Below are 17,773 nucleotides of genomic sequence, written 5' to 3' on the forward strand. Positions count from 1 at the left end.
GGAGAGTACCTCTGCATCCAGCTTTGTGCAGATGTCCTCTTTCATGTTGTCCAGCCTGTTGAGGGACCCCCGTATCAAAAAACTCAAGACGAATGACCTGTACTGGGTGGCCATGCTACTAGACCCTCGGTACAGGCACAAAGTGGCGGACCTCTTACCAACTCAACAAAAGGCGGAAAGGATACAGCACTTGCAGAACAAGCTGTCGATGATGCTTTACAATGCGTTTAAGGGTGATGTGGCTGCACAACGCAATCAAGGTACCACTGGCAGTAACCCTCCTCCTCCTCCCAAGTCCACGCAGGCAAGAACAGGACGCTCCAGCGATCTCAGGGTGATGTCGGACATGCGGACGTTCTTTAGTCCAACTCCTCGCCATAGTCCTTCCGGATCCACCCTCCACCAACGCCTGGACCGGCAGGTAGCCGACTACCTGGCCTTGAGTGTGGATGTAGACTCTGCGAAAAGCGACGATGAACCCTTGGACTACTGGTTGCGCAGGCTTGACCTGTGGCCAGAGCTGTCCCAATTTGCCATACAACTTCTCTCTTGCCCTGCCGCAAGCGTCCTGTCAGAAAGGACCTTCAGTGCAGCTGGAGGCATAGTTACTGAGAAGAGAAGTCGCCTAAGTCACGACAGTGTTTAGTACCTGACCTTTATCAAAATGAATGAGGAATGGATCACGGAGGGCTACTGCACGACCGAAAACTAAGTCAGTCCACTCCCCACACACAGCATCTCTGCCTGCAGGCCGCTTGACTGCCTTCTCCGCCACTACCAACAGGGTCCAGGACTCTAGGCGGATTCCTGAATTTTTAAGGCCGCTGCTAGCAGCGGCCGCTACACTAATTTTTCTGGTGCGTGTACATGTGCCCATCCCCCTTCGTGATCATTACCTTGCCGCGGTGAAGGGGCTTGCGCATCACAATGAAGCAATGACCGCCGGCTATTTGAGTGTCTCGGGTGGGGGTGGCACACAAAAGATATTAAGGTCGTTGCTTCATTGTGGTCAGACCAAATTTGATCAGCTGGAAAGTCACTGTTCTGTCATTCAGCTACATCAGCCGGGCAAGCATATGGGCTGAAAAGCCACCATCACCTGCACTCTCGTCACGGTGCGCACCAGTCCAGCACGGCCGTCACTACACAAACGGCTGTTTGCAGTCACTGCATACCTTTCACTGCATCTGTGACTGCACATTATACCTGGCAGTCAGTGCATAACTTGCACTTGAATGGATACACTTTCAAACAATTTAAAAATACAACCATCTAAACTTTCAAACAATTTAAAAATACAACCATCTAAACATTCAAACAATTTAAAAATACAACCATCTATCATTTTCAAAAATTTTAAAAAAAGGGCAAAAAAACTTGCCCTCCGTAAAACATTCTTGGCAAATGCTTTCGACTTGGTTTGTCTTCCGCTGGCTCAAGGGTCCATCTGACCACAGATGCCTGGTCGGCAAAGCACGGTCAGGGCAGCTACAGCATGGGTCTCAGCAGGCTCCCACTTCGGGCCGGAATCCAACCTTCATTCCCCGCGGTGACAATGGCAGACTTGCCCTCCATAACGGATTCCCGTTAAAGGATTTAAAGTTAGTTCATTTCAATTAGGGCCGCAAAAGGTCCTCCTGAGTCCTGTATTGTTATTTTTGGTCACTACCTCGGGCGGGCGTGCATGCCTGCCTGCTTCCCTCCTTGCCTGGATGTGTGGTGGTAGACGTTGATCAGGCTCCAACTCCGGAACGCAATACAAGAGGGAGCTCGTCCTCAGAATCAGCTGGGGGCAGTGTCCGGCGCCATGTATCGCCAGCTATGGCCAGACAGCCAACATGCCCTTCAACGTCAGCTGCTGATGCCACCGTAGCGCCATCAGTCCAGGGGGGCTCAGCGGTTTGGAAATTTTTTCACGTGTGTGTCTCAGATCGGAGCAAAGCCATCTGTTGTCTCTGCCAGCAAAAATTGAGCCGTGGAAAGGCCAACTGTCACGTAGGGACAAGTGCTTTACGAAGGCACCTGGAGAGAAGGCACAAACAGCTATGGCAGGAACACCTGAGGAAAAGAAGCACCCCTCAAAAGACAAGCAGCGGAGAACAACCGTGGCAGCCGTCACAGTGGGCTTCTGCTGCTCCACGTTCCCATGGTATTGTTCGTGGCTGGGGGGAGGAAGAATGGATACACTTTTAAACAATTTAAAAATACAACCATCTAAACTTTCAAACAATTTAAAAATACAACCATCTAAACTTTCAAACAATTTAAAAATACAACCATCTAAACTTTCAAACAATTTAAAAATACAACCATCTATCATTTTCAAACATTTTTAAAAAAGGGCAAAAAAACTTGCCCTCCGTAAAACATTCTTGGCAAATGCTTTTGACTTGGTTTGTCTTCCGCTGGCTCAAGGGTCCATCTGACCACAGATGCCTGGTCTGCAAAGCACGGTCAGGGAAGCTACAGCATGGGTCTCAGCAGGCTCCCACTTCGGGCCGCAATCCAACCTTCATTCCCCGCGGTGACAATGGCAGACTTGCCCTCCATAACGGATTCCCGTTAAAGGATTTAAAGTTAATTCATTTCAAATACACAGCAGGGCCTCGAAAGTCCGCCTCCTGTATTGTTATTTTTGGTCACTACCTCGGGGCGGGCGTGCATGCCTACCTGCTGCCCTCCTTGGATGTGTAGTGGTAGCCGTTTCTCAGGCTCCACACCGGATTCCATCCCTCATTCCCCGGCCATTACCCGGGGTCACAAATGACAGACTTGCCCGCCTCCATATGATTCTCGTGAAAGGAATGTGGTGTCATCTTTGCCCGCCATAACTGGTTCTCGTTAAAGGATTTAAAGTACATTCATTTCAAATACACAGCAGGGCCTCGAAAGTCCGCCTCCTGTATTGTTATTTTTGGTCACTACCTCGGGGCGGGCGTGCATGCCTACCTGCTGCCCTCTTTGGATGTGTAGTGGTAGCCGTTTCTCAGGCTCCACACCGGATTCCATCCCTCATTCCCCGGCCATTACCCGGGGTCACAAATGACAGACTTGCCCGCCTCCATATGATTCTCGTGAAAGGAATGTGGTGTCATCTTTGCCCGCCATAACTGGTTCTCGTTAAAGGATTTAAAGTACATTCATTTCAAATACACAGCAGGGCCTCGAAAGTCCTCCTCCTGTATTGTTATTTTTGGCCACTACCTCGGGGCGGGCGGGCGTGCATGCCTGCCCGCTGCCCTCCTTGGATGTGTAGTGGTAGCCATTGCTCAGGCTCCACACCGGATTCAAACCTCTCATTCCCCTGCCATTACCCGGGGTCACAATGGCAGACTTGCCCGCCTCCACAGGATTCTCATTGTAGCGGTACTGAACAAGTACACAGCAAGTAGAAAATGTAAATTAAAAACAAAACGTAAGCTTTTTAACAATGCCATGGAAAGTTGAGAAGGAAGTCACACATTACCTGACATCACTGAGTGAGGAAGAGCAATCACGCCATGTTGCGCAGTAGTCCAGCATGGCCGTCACTACACAAACAGCTGTTTGCGGTGCGTTACACAGTGAGTTTGGTGTGTCAGTGTGAAGCAGTACTCTAATTACACTCCCTGTTTGATGTATACACATGCAAGATGTTTGAAAGCACGTTAGGCCTGCAATTTAGCATTCAATGTGATTTCTGCCCTTAAAACGCTGCTTTGCGTCACATCCAGATTTTTCACCGGGACTTTTGGCATGTATCCCACTCCGCCATGCCCCCCTCCAGGTGTTAGACCCCTTGAAACATCTTTTCCATCACTTTTGTGGCCAGCATAATTTTTTCTATTTTTCAAAGTTCGCCTCCCCATTGAAGTCTATTGCGGTTCGCGAATTTTTCCGCGAACCGAACCTTCTGCGGAAGTTCGCGAACCCGGTTCGCGAACCGAAAATCGGAGGTTCGCGACATCTCTACCTATATACAGCCTATCCTGTAGTAGGTGCCAGGAGTGTAACAATAGACCCTGCAAGGGATGCTGCCGCAGGGGGGGAGCAGAAGCCACAGGGGGCCCCGTCCTGAGAGACTGCGAACTAAGGGCAAGGAGAGAAAAAGCTTCACCTATTATCTGCACAATTGTTCTAATGACTGCATCTGCTCAGCCACTGATAACAAATCAGACAATCCTATTCAGTGTGCAGCAGGCTCTTCTGTACAATGCTCAGCCCCCTGCCTCTCTACCCCTCCCCAAGTGCTATGTACTGTAGAGATGCTGGAGGTGTCTGCAGAGCCAGTTCTGCTCCATCAGAGATGGACAGAGCGAGTGTAATAAGCTGAGGCTGGGAGCACACTCATCTGTCGCTCTTCTGTATGCATTTTCTGCACACCACATGTGTGAAGGGGCCCCATCCAAGGTTTTGCAGGGGGCCCCAGTGATTACTAGTTATGCCCATGCTACTGTTTCACTAATCTGCTACATGATTGCATTGCTTTTACCTGTTTTCAAAACATTTTGCTTGAATTAAGTTATTTCATACTTTTTCCGCTGAAACTACAGCATATACAGGGGCAGATTGTACACAAACATACAGCAGCGCCAAAGGGAGTGGATCAGCTAATGGTGATGTCAGAGACACCTTATTCCAACACATCTAAGAACTATACAGTACATGAATTAATCATAGCACATGCATGTCACGGCAAGGCATTCGTCACGCTGGGAGACTCGATTCATAAATACTGTATATCAGGTGCAGGAAGAAGAGGTCAATGAAGACTGCTCTGAGCCACAGACAGGGGGCAGCTTTCATCACATGAGACTGAATGATAATCACTGCTTGTTTACAATTACCAAACATAATAAATCAATGCACCACGATGAGTTGTATTATTCTGATTAATCAAGTGAAACCTAATTTAATAGGAACTGTAGTGAAAATCGCATAAATAATAACGTCCCCCCCACAATATTAATTTATAGATTATTTAGACAGTGTTTGCCCATTGTAAAATCATTCCTCTGATTTACACTCTGAAACCTATCACTGGTGGTGACATATTTAGTCCTGCCAGGTAATCTGTACAGAATGTTGATTACTAAGAGTTCTATGCACGTAGCAATAGGGGGTGCAGAAGCTGCGACCACATTGGGGCCCTTGGGCAAAAGGGGCTCTGAGGGGCCTTCCCTTAACTGCAGTATTAGCTTTCTATTTGGTCCTGTGCTCATAATAATCACTTCTAAAGGTACTTCGTATAGTGGTAATCATTAACAAACTGCTCCCCATTCCCTCCTTGCACCTCTGACACTGTAGTTGCCATTGGCTGGTTTTGGTGCATAATATCAACTATTACCGTATGTACATTATACAGTGCATGGGGGCCCCAATGTAAAACTTGCATTAGGGCCCATAGAGCCTTAGCTACACCACTGACAGACAGAGATATTGCTTGCTTGGCACTTGAAAAAAGCTGTTATTTCCCACAATGCAATGAAGTTGACAGACAGCAAACTGTCAGCACCATGGTCATGACATCACACTGTGGGAGGGTTTTCACCACAATATCAGTCATGCAACCCCACCCCCCACCCCCTGATGATCTATTTGAGAAAAGGTAAAGATTTCTCAATGGAAAGGGAGTAACTATCAACTATTGAGTGGAATGAAGTTCAATACTTGGTTAAGGCTCCTCTTTAAAGTGAATCAGAGACAAAGCACCCTCCTGCATTTTACCATATATATCAGTGGGAACATTAGAGAAAATACCTACCCTCCTCTCTGTTTCATTCTTCACTCCTCAGCCTGCTTCTTGTCAGCCCTGATAAAATCCGCAACTGAGCATTCAGTCTGGCTTTGCTCAGGAATCCTTATAGCTGAGTCATTATAGCAGAGCCAGAAGGGGGCAGGCTTGGATCCTAAGAGATCCGGGGCACTTTTGGGCACTCCAGATGAAAAATGGGTGTGGCCATGCACCAGAATGTGGGTGTGGTCACGGATGGAGCAAAAGTAGGCTTGCCCAGCAAAATGTTGTATGAAGCCCCCCTTTCCATTAATGCAAAAAAATGCAGCATATCACATACTGGGCCTGATTCACAAAGCGGTGCAAAGTGTTTGCACGCCAGTGTAAAGCCCTTTATCACGCCTAAACTCAGTTTAGGCATGATAAGAAGAAACTCACGCAAATTTTCCGTGCGCAATCGCGCGGCGCACAGTGCGGTGCGCGCAATGCGCCCATTAAACCCTATGGGCGCTGCGCGCGGAGTTGATGATTGCGCGCGCAAAACTTTGCGAGCGATAAAGAGCACAAAGCGGTGCTAACTCAGCGGTGCAAAGGTTATCACGCCTAAAGTCTTTTAGGCGTGATAACTGAGTTATCACCGCTTTGTGAATCAGGCCCACTGTCTGTAAATAGGCAGTGAGAATCAGATGTTAGGAGCTCTAGCATCTGATTCATTCTCAGAGACTAGGTGGAGAAGCCAGGAAGAGAAGATGTCTGCAGAATCTGGAGACCAAGCGACCGAAGGTGAGTACTGCCGCAGTGCCGCACACTGCCTGACTCTGGGGGATATCCGGGGCACCCCAGAATAGATCCGTGGCATGTGCCACTGATATTTGGGGCTAGCAACGCCCCTGCAGGATACCCACTTTTAAAAAATATAAATAAATAAATAAAATAAGCAATTTTATTCATAACATTAGCTAAAAGTAACTTTTAGAATCTTGGTGCTGCCGATTTCTTGCCAGATCCAAAAGGCTCTGAACATTTAAAATCGCTAACTAACATATATAAACCTCAAAAAAACAGGTGATCGGAATTTCTCTCCTTTTCTATAATTAGCAACAATTATCAGCCAAGAGTATAGATAGTAGATGAGATGGAAAAAAATCCAGCTTACATGAAATGGGATTGGACCAATCAAAACAGACAGGAAGTGAATTTGCCTGGCCCATACAATGTAAGTACATGTAACGATTCGCATCATCTCGTTAACCATCTTTAGTCATGAGGTGCCACATACGGCCTATCCAGTTTGTGTATAATGTTTGCAAGGACTGGACTCCATAAACATGTGTGATTTATAGGTAGCAGCAAGGAATGATGAGATCTAGTAGTGTTGGTATTGGAATGCAGAACCATGTGGATTGGGACCTGAACACATTCATTCAGCACCATTTCAGCACCGGACAGCAGGATGTAGTACATTTCATTGAACTTCAATACTTTTTCCTTCCTATCCTAGCTGAAAGGAGGAAGGATTAAAGTTAAAGTGGACCTGAACTCAGAACTTCCTCTCTGCTCTAAAAGATCCGCAACAGCATAATAACCTTTAAAGAAAAATATTTCTTTGTTACAGCTGATACAAATCTTACAATAAATCTGCAGTGTGTCTACTTCCTGCTTTCATGGAACCAGACATATTGTTAACATCTTGTGCTTTCAAATTAGCTTATATGGCATGGCAGTCAGCTGACACGGGAGAGATCAAATTACACTTGTGATTAGTCACAGATGCTGGAGAATTAGACAGGCTAAACTCTCTAAATACAAACAGGGTGCATTTATCCATGTTTTCCTTCTGTCCTGTGCAAGAGTTCAGGTCCACATTAAATGAAATTCACCACGACCTGTTATTTGGTGCTGAAATGGTGCTGTTCAGGTTCCGACCCACATGGTCCCGCATTTGAACAACAACACTAGTATCTAGAAATCACAGGACGACCCAATATCAACATTTGGATGGAGAACCCTAAAACTAGGCACACTTCCTCAATGACAACATACCCAGACAGGTAACAGGCACTCACATGCAATGTACACTGAATATACAACACATGGACACAGACATGGAAAATCACAGGGTGGAGGAAAAAAGCAGCAAACACATTAAGCACCCACTGCTCTAGGGCCCCATAGCAGCCAGTATGACTCTTCATACACCCCAAGAGCAATAACAGGTTGTTAGTATATACCTACGCCCCTAAGAGCAATAACATATTTACAGTCAGTATAGGCAATAGACAAATGCAGACATTCTCCAGAATGTGGGACGATGTCCTGATGTTTGGACTAGTATTCTGGGAAATATTTCTATTCAAGTGAATTTGATGCACAAACTGACAGATGTTTTGAGCACTGGCAACACCCAGACCTTTTGCCATTGCAAATAAGAATCAGTCTACCTACGATCAGCTTCATTTAGTTCTGTATAAAAAAATTATATTAAATGTGAATAAGTCATTCCTAATTCTTTATTTCACATGATGGTCAGGACAGTATCTGCACAGAGTTTGTCATTTTTTTTCCCCCTCGCTTTTTGTAGGGTTCCTCTCAGTACCCTGACTTCTCCCGAACAGACCCTACAGAAAGGGTATCAAAGCTTGGTAAAGCCTGGTACACACATACAGCTTTGACTGGCCAATTTTCCTTATTCCATGCATACTCGAGTACAAGTTGACCTCTTGTATAAGTCGACTCCAATATTTAACCCTCTTAAACTGGAATGTTTTATTGACTCAAGTATAAGTCTATCCAGCAAATTAAAGGCTGCACTAGGGGCTCAGGAGGGGTTAATGACTGCACTGCATACAGTAGTGTAGCTATTAACCTCTCCTGTCTCTTAAGTGCAGCCAATAACTCCTCCAGGCCCCCAAGTGCTGCAATTATTGACTCCCTTTCCTGCAGCCCTGTATTTCCCCCACCCCACCCCTTTCCCTGTTAATTGCTGTGGCCTGGACTTTCAGACCTGTGTTTTCTTGGCATTTCCTTTCCTCAAAGTATCACTTACCACAGTGTAAATTGCTGCAAATGGGAATGTCACTATTAGTATACACTTTACTCAGTGTTGCCCGTGACTCGTGTATAAGTCGACCCCTATACTTTTCTGAAGTGAATCAGACCTACATTTCTAGACTTATACTTGAGTATATGAGTATGACAGCTCATAATACATGGAGGAGGTAAAATTGGTTAGTGATTGGCCAATCATAATTAAAAGTGTGTATCATGCTTTAGTCCAGCTGCTGTGATACAGTCTGTGACATATATTGTTCCATGTACTCTGTACAGCACTGCTGTGTGTCGGTGCTATATAAATATAAATTAATATTAATAATCATATGCACTACCAGACGCACATGGAATACAAGTTTCATGAATTGAAAATATTCCCCCAGCATGAAAAAAAGCCTATTGCATCCATCGCTGCCTAACGGTGGCCATTAACGATCCAATCTTTTTCATACAATCTTATCATTGTTATGCAATATAAAGGGCTGCCTAAATTATCCACCCATTATACTCACTCAATTTACCATTATACTACAAAGATTTGGTAATATTGGATAAAAAAGATTGGATCATTAGTGGCCACCTTAAAAGCTCCTGATTCCCAGTTACTACACATCACTCCTAATTCCCAGTTGTTACACATCACTCCTGATTCCCAGTTGTTACACATCACTTCTGATTCCCGGTTGTTACACATCACTCCTGATTCCCAGTTGCTACACATCACTCCTGATTCTCAGTTGTTACACATCACTCCTGATTCCCAGTTGCTACACATCACTCCTGATTCCCAGTTGCTACACATCTCTCCTGATTACCAGTTGTTACACATCACTCCCGATTCCCAGTTGCTACACATCACTTCTGATTCCCGGTTGTTACACATCACTCCTGATTCCCAGTTGCTACACATCACTCCTGATTCCCGGTTGCTACACATCACTCCTGATTCCCAGTTGTTACACATCACTCCTGATTCCCAGTTGTTACACATCACTCCTGATTCCCAGTTGTTACACATCACTCCTGATTCCCAGTTGTTACACATCACTCCTGATTCCCAGTTGTTACACATCACTCCTGATTCCCAGTTGTTGCACATCACTCTTGATTCCCAGTTGTTACACACCACTCCTGATTCCCAGTTGTTACACATCACTCCTGATTCCCAGTTGCTACACATCACTCCTGATTCCCAGTTGTTGCACATCACTCCTGATTCCCAGTTGTTACACACCACTCCTGATTCCCGGTTGCTACACATCACTCCTGATTCCCGGTTGCTACACATCATTCCTGATTCCCGGTTGCTACACATCACTCCTGATTCCCGGTTGCTACACATCACTCCTGATTACCGGTTGCTACACATCACTCCTGATTCCCAGTTGCTACACATCACTCCCGATTCCCAGTTACTACACATCCCTCCCGATTCCCAGTTGCTACACATCCCTCCTGATTCCCAGTTGTTACACATCACTCCTGATTCCCAGTTGTTACACATCACTCCTGATTCCCAGTTGCTACACATCACTCCTGATTCCCAGTTGCTACACATCACTCCTGATTCCCAGTTGCTACACATCACTCCTGATTCCCAGTTGCTACACATCACTCCTGATTCCCAGTGTCTACATATCACTCCTGATTCTCAGTTGCTACACATCACTCCTGATTCCCAGTTGTTACACATCACTCCTGATTCCCAGTGTCTACATATCACTCCTGATTCTCAGTTGCTACACATCACTCCTGATTCCCAGTTGCTACACATCACTCCTGATTCCCAGTGTCTACATATCACTCCTGATTCTCAGTTGCTACACATCACTCCTGATTCCCAGTTGTTACACATCACTCCTGATTCCCAGTGTCTACATATCACTCCTGATTCTCAGTTGCTACACATCACTCCTGATTCCCAGTTGCTACACATCACTCCTGATTCCCGGTTGTTACACATCACTCCTGATTCCCGGTTGCTACACATCATGCCTGATTCCCAGTTGTTACATATCACTCCTGATTCCCAGTGTCTACACATGACTCCTGATTCCCAGTTGTTATACATCACTCCTGATTCCCAGTTGCTACACATCACTCCTGATTCCCGGTTGTTACACATCACTCCTGATTCCCAGTTGCTTCACATCACTCCTGATTCCCAGTTGTTACACATCACTCCTGATTCCCAGTTGTTACACATCACTCCTGATTCCCAGTTGCTACACATCACTCCTGATTCCCAGTTGCTACACATCACTCCTGATTCCCAGTTGCTACACATCACTCCTGATTCCCAGTTGCTACACATCACTCCTGATTCCCAGTTGCTACACATCACTCCTGATTCCCAGTTGCTACACATCACTCCTGATTCCCAGTTGCTACGCATCACTCCTGATTCCCAGTCTTTACGCATCACTCCTGATTCCCAGTTGCTGCACATCACTCCTGATTCCCAGTTGCTGCGCATCACTCCTGATTCCCGGTTGCTGCGCATCACTCCTGATTCCCAGTTGCTACGCATCACTTCTGATTCCCAGTTGCTATGCATCACTCTTGATTCCCAGTTGCTACGCATCACTCCTGATTCCTAGTTGCTACACATCACTTCTGATTCCCAGTTGCTACACATCACTCCTGATTCCCAGTTGCTACACATCACTCCTGATTCCCAGTTGTTACACATCACTCCTGATTCCCAGTTGTTACACATCACTCCTGATTCCCAGTTCCTACACATCACTCCTGATTCCTAGTTGCTACACATCACTTCTGATTCCCAGTTGCTACACATCACTCCTGATTCCCAGTTGCTACACATCACTCCTGATTCCCAGTTGCTACACATCACTCCTTATTCCCAGTTGCTACACATCACTCCTCATTTCCAGTTGCTACACATCACTCCTTATTCCCAGTTGCTACACATCACTCCTGATTCCCAGTTGCTACACATCACTCCTGATTCCCAGTTGCTACACATCACTCCTGATTCCCAGTTGCTACACATCACTCCTGATTCCCAGTGTCTACATATCACTCCTGATTCTCAGTTGCTACACATCACTCCTGATTCCCAGTTGTTACACATCACTCCTGATTCCCAGTGTCTACATATCACTCCTGATTCTCAGTTGCTACACATCACTCCTGATTCCCAGTTGCTACACATCACTCCTGATTCCCAGTGTCTACATATCACTCCTGATTCTCAGTTGCTACACATCACTCCTGATTCCCAGTTGTTACACATCACTCCTGATTCCCAGTGTCTACATATCACTCCTGATTCTCAGTTGCTACACATCACTCCTGATTCCCAGTTGCTACACATCACTCCTGATTCCCGGTTGTTACACATCACTCCTGATTCCCGGTTGCTACACATCATGCCTGATTCCCAGTTGTTACGTATCACTCCTGATTCCCAGTGTCTACACATGACTCCTGATTCCCAGTTGTTACACATCACTCCTGATTCCCAGTTGCTACACATCACTCCTGATTCCCGGTTGTTACACATCACTCCTGATTCCCAGTTGCTTCACATCACTCCTGATTCCCAGTTGTTACACATCACTCCTGATTCCCAGTTGTTACACATCACTCCTGATTCCCAGTTGCTACACATCACTCCTGATTCCCAGTTGCTACACATCACTCCTGATTCCCAGTTGCTACACATCACTCCTGATTCCCAGTTGCTACACATCACTCCTGATTCCCAGTTGCTACACATCACTCCTGATTCCCAGTTGCTACGCATCACTCCTGATTCCCAGTCTTTACGCATCACTCCTGATTCCCAGTTGCTGCACATCACTCCTGATTCCCAGTTGCTGCGCATCACTCCTGATTCCCGGTTGCTGCGCATCACTCCTGATTCCCAGTTGCTACGCATCACTTCTGATTCCCAGTTGCTATGCATCACTCTTGATTCCCAGTTGCTACGCATCACTCCTGATTCCTAGTTGCTACACATCACTTCTGATTCCCAGTTGCTACACATCACTCCTGATTCCCAGTTGCTACACATCACTCCTGATTCCCAGTTGTTACACATCACTCCTGATTCCCAGTTGTTACACATCACTCCTGATTCCCAGTTCCTACACATCACTCCTGATTCCTAGTTGCTACACATCACTTCTGATTCCCAGTTGCTACACATCACTCCTGATTCCCAGTTGCTACACATCACTCCTTATTCCCAGTTGCTACACATCACTCCTCATTTCCAGTTGCTACACATCACTCCTTATTCCCAGTTGCTACACATCACTCCTGATTCCCAGTTGCTACACATCACTCCTGATTCCCAGTTGCTACACATCACTCCTGATTCCCAGTTGCTACACATCACTCCTGATTCCCAGTTGTTACACATCACTCCTGATTCTCAGTTGCTACACATCACTCCTGATTCCCAGTTGTTACACATCACTCCTGATTCCCAGTTGCTACACATCACTCCTGATTCCTAGTTGCTACACATCACTCCTGATTCCCAGTTGCTACACAACTCTCCTGATTACCAGTTGTTACACATCACTTCCGATTCCCAGTTGCTACACATCACTCCTGATTCCCAGTTGCTACACATCACTCCTGATTCCCAGTTGCTACACATCACTCCTGATTCCCAGTTGCTACACATCACTCCTGATTCCCAGTTGCTACGCATCACTCCTGATTCCCAGTCTTTACGCATCACTCCTGATTCCCAGTTGCTGCACATCACTCCTGATTCCCAGTTGCTGCGCATCACTCCTGATTCCCGGTTGCTGCGCATCACACCTGATTCCCAGTTGCTACGCATCACTTCTGATTCCCAGTTGCTATGCATCACTCCTGATTCCCAGTTGCTACGCATCACTCCTGATTACCAGTTGTTACGCACCACTCCTGATTCCAGTTGCTACGCATCACTCCTGATTCCCAGTTGCTACACATCACTCCTGATTCCCAGTTGTTACACATCACTCCTGATTCCGAGTTGTTACACATCACTCCTGATCCCCAGTTCCTACACATCACTCCTGATTCCTAGTTGCTACACATCACTTCTGACTCCCAGTTGCTACACATCACTCCTGATTCCCAGTTGCTACACATCACTCCTGATTCCCAGTTGTTACACATCACTCCTGATTCCCAGTTGTTAAACATCACTCCTGATTCCCAGTTCCTACACATCACTCCTGATTCCTAGTTGCTACACATCACTTCTGATTCCCAGTTGCTACACATCACTCCTGATTCCCAGTTGCTACACATCACTCCTTATTCTCAGTTGCTACACATCACTCCTCATTTCCAGTTGCTACACATCACTTCTTATTCCCAGTTGCTACACATCACTCCTGATTACCAGTTGCTACACATCACTACTGATTCCCAGTTGCTACACATCACTCCTGATTCCCAGTTGTTACACATCACTCCTGATTCTCAGTTGCTACACATCACTCCTGATTCCCAGTTGTTACACATCACTCCTGATTCCCAGTTGTTACACATCACTCCTGATTCCCAGTTGCTACACATCACTCCTGATTCCCAGTTGCTACACATCACTCCTGATTCCCAGTTGCTACACATCTCTCCTGATTACCAGTTGTTACACATCACTCCCGATTCCCAGTTGCTACACATCACTCCCGATTCCCAGTTGTTACACATCACTCCCGATTCCCAGTTGCTACACATCACTCCTGATTCCCAGTTGTTACACATCACTCCTGATTCCCAGTTGCTACACATCACTCCTGATTCACAGTTGCTACACATCACTCCTGTTTACCAGTTGCTACACATCACTCCTAATTCCCAGTTGTTACACATCACTCCTGATTACCAGTTGCTACACATCACTCCTGATTCCCAAATGCTACACATCTCTCCTGATTCCCAGTTGTTACACATCACTCCTGATTACCAGTTGCTACACATCACTCCTAATTCCCAGTTGTTACATATCACTCCTGGCATTTATAATTACTTTTCCCTTAAAATCCTCATTATCTGCACTTTTAAATGCCATTTTGTTATTTTCGTTATTTCTGTGCTTTTTTTTTTTTTTTTACAATTAACAGTTCAGAAAAACAAATAAGTGAAAATGTTTCAAAATGAATAACGAAGCTGAAAGAAAAAATGGAAATATGGGCATCACGGTGGCGTAGTGGTTAGCACCCTTGCCTCCCCGTGCCTGCATGGGTTTCCTCCGGGCACTCCAGTTTCCTCCCACATCCTCAAAACATACTGATAAATTAATTGGCTTCCCCTAAATTGGCCCTAGATTGCTAAACATACACTACCTGATACATTCATAAGCATATAACTATAGTAAGGATTTGATTGTGAGCCCCTCTAAAGGAACAGTTAAGTGGCAAGACTATATATTCTGTACAGCACTGCGGAATATGTTGGCGCTACATAAATACTAAATAATAATAATAAAATATATTAGACTGGAGGTTTGCGGGCATACTTACATCCAGGAAGATTGACATGCCTTTAGTCATGTGCAGAGATGAGCTGATCTCCTCTGAGGAGTCAGTCCTGGACGGAGAGGACATCTCCTGGCCATCCATTCCGTAGTGGTTAGTCAGATGACTTCACTCCCAGTAGAGCTGTGTGTCTCTATCAGCGGATCCCTGCTTTGCTTTCCTGGGTAGCTCCTGGTCCGTAAGCTACTGATGCTCAACTCTAATAGCAATGTGCTGTCTGCTGCTCTTCCTTCAGACCCTCCCAAGTGTGCTCAACCTCCTTATCATTAGCAGCACTGCACACCCCCTCAGCCTACTCCTCACCAAATGTAACTAAACACATTATGTCACCTCACTTTGGCTAGTTTCATTATTCACTGCTGCGTAAAACTACTCCTTTTGCGTAAGAGCTTTCTCATTTGCCAGCTGAAACTACTGATTGTCCACTGAGAGCTTTTTTTTTTTAGTAGTTAAATTATTAAAATGAATTCTTTACAGCTGGATGATCTCAGATTATAGATATAGTACTCTGGCGCCATCTAGTGGTATGTTTCCAGTAAGTTTAGAAGATGCCAAAAATGTTTTTAAGATTATTTTTTTTACGGCCCCTTTCTCTTCTCTGACATTTGGTACAGTTAGGGCGCTTTACAGTGACACTGAAGTGAAAAAAAAACGTATAATATAATGAATTGTATGTGTAGTACGGATAATTAATAGAACATTAGTAGCAAAGAAAATAGTCTCATATTTTTATTTTCAGTTATATTGTTTTTTTTTTTTTATAACATTGCATCATTCTCTAATGTTTGCAATTTACACACTATTCAGCATTCTAAATGATTTCACAGAGCAGGCTGGTGAACTTTTGAACTTTCCTCTGCAGAAAAAAAAACAAAACACAGTAACGGACAGCTGAGATAATAAGCGTCAGAAGACAGAGCTCTCTGCGACTTTAAAAGGCGGAGAACTCAGTGAAGCTCTTTTGCTTTGAGAACAACTGGAGTTTCTTAACCCTTCCTGTACTGGAAACAATATTAGACTCATAACTCTGCTGCTAATGTTTTATTTCTTAGCTGTTCTAAACATACAAATCATTATATGATAAGTTAATTTTTACTTTACATTCCCTTTAACACTATATATGCTGCATTGTGCATCCAGAAAAATAGGATCACAATCACTGGCGTAACAATAGGGGAAGCAGCCCCGACCCCCACAGGGGGGCTGCTCATGGTCATTTTGGGGGGGCAGGAGGGGTCGCAGCATGAGGGGAGAGCTTGGTAGCATGTCGGTGGGGAGGGGGGACGCCCCCCCCCCCTCACCTCGGGCTCTCCCCTCTGCGCTCCCCTCCTGCCTCTATGTGTCAGCAGCAGCGGCAGCAGCCACCTCCGTCCACCAAAACAGGAAGTCATGTGAAAGTAATGTGAAGCCCTTGCAGATTCGGTGGTGAATGGAGGTGATTATAGCTGCTGCCGCTGCTAACACTTACATAGATGCAGGAGGGGAGCGCAGAGGGGAGAGCCCGAGGTAAGGGAGGGGGGGGGACCGCCCCCCTCCCCACCAACGTGCTACCAAGCTCTCCCCTCATGCTGCGATCCCTCCTCCCCCCCCCCCCCAAAACGACCATGAGCGGGACCCAGGGTGGGGAGGCCCGCTCAAATCCTTGCAGGGGGTCCCGGGGACTTCTAGTTACGCCCCTGATCACAATGCATAAGTGTTGAAAAGTGAATTGGGTATTACGAGTGTGATGCATCCAGTACATAGAAGTATGCTTCACTACACCTGTAAAGGTGCACATCTTCAGTCAGGTAAACGCACAGCATGCTGCACACCATTCTGATGGAATCTGCTGCAGCGCCAGAGGTGTACAAGAGAGCAGCCCCTGCAGCACCTCGGTAGGGCCCAGAGCTGTAAAGGGCCCCAACTACTACTGCACTCCCTCCAATAAAGGGCTCCATCCTCCTGATCAGGTTTTTTGTGGCTACACTGGTTATGGGTGTGAAGATTATGATGTCCCCACCAGTGTTGCCAACCGCCCGTAAATTTACGGGCAGCCCGTAATTTTAGATACAAATTAAGCTGCCCGTGAATTCCGTAAGGAATTCAGCAGCGTCCGTAAAAGGGCGGCCAATAGGCCGCCCGCTCTGTTGCAGGACAGCAGCGCAGTGGAGGAAGAGCTGTGGGCAGCGGTGGAGAAGGGGGGCAATCTCCCCCCCCCCCCTTCTCTCACCTTTGTGCTCTCCCTCCCTAGCTGACTGTCCCCCTCCTAAGTGACGAGTGGCGTTTGGCAGCGGGCGGGACTTACCTTCCGTCTCGCTCCTGCGCCGGAAGTTCTGCTGCTCTGGTCTGGACCAGACCAGAGTAGCGGCAAATCATCCCGCGCCGGCGACGAGAGAAGAGAAGACGCAGGTAAGTTCCGCTCGCTGCCGCCTGCCACTCGTCACTTAGTTCAGGAGGGGAGAGCGAGCTGCTCCCCTCCTGCTTTGGGGCCGGGTCACCTGGCTACCCATGGGCA

General features: G+C 46.3%; 1 protein-coding gene across 1 annotated transcript in view; it reads right to left on the minus strand.

Moving 5' to 3' along the window:
• Positions 1 to 15,612, minus strand: part of NECAB1 (N-terminal EF-hand calcium binding protein 1) — a 332,817-nt gene extending 317,205 nt beyond the window's left edge. Inside the window, exon 1 of the mRNA XM_068237605.1 lies at positions 15,265 to 15,612. Within this exon, the coding sequence (XP_068093706.1) occupies positions 15,265 to 15,363 (99 nt within the window). The 5' untranslated portion in view covers positions 15,364 to 15,612. The remainder of the gene's footprint in view (positions 1 to 15,264) is intronic.
• Positions 15,613 to 17,773: the final 2,161 nt, after the last annotated feature.

This window comes from Hyperolius riggenbachi, chromosome 5 (assembly GCF_040937935.1).
Source record: "Hyperolius riggenbachi isolate aHypRig1 chromosome 5, aHypRig1.pri, whole genome shotgun sequence".
Classification (NCBI taxonomy): domain Eukaryota; kingdom Metazoa; phylum Chordata; class Amphibia; order Anura; family Hyperoliidae; genus Hyperolius; species Hyperolius riggenbachi.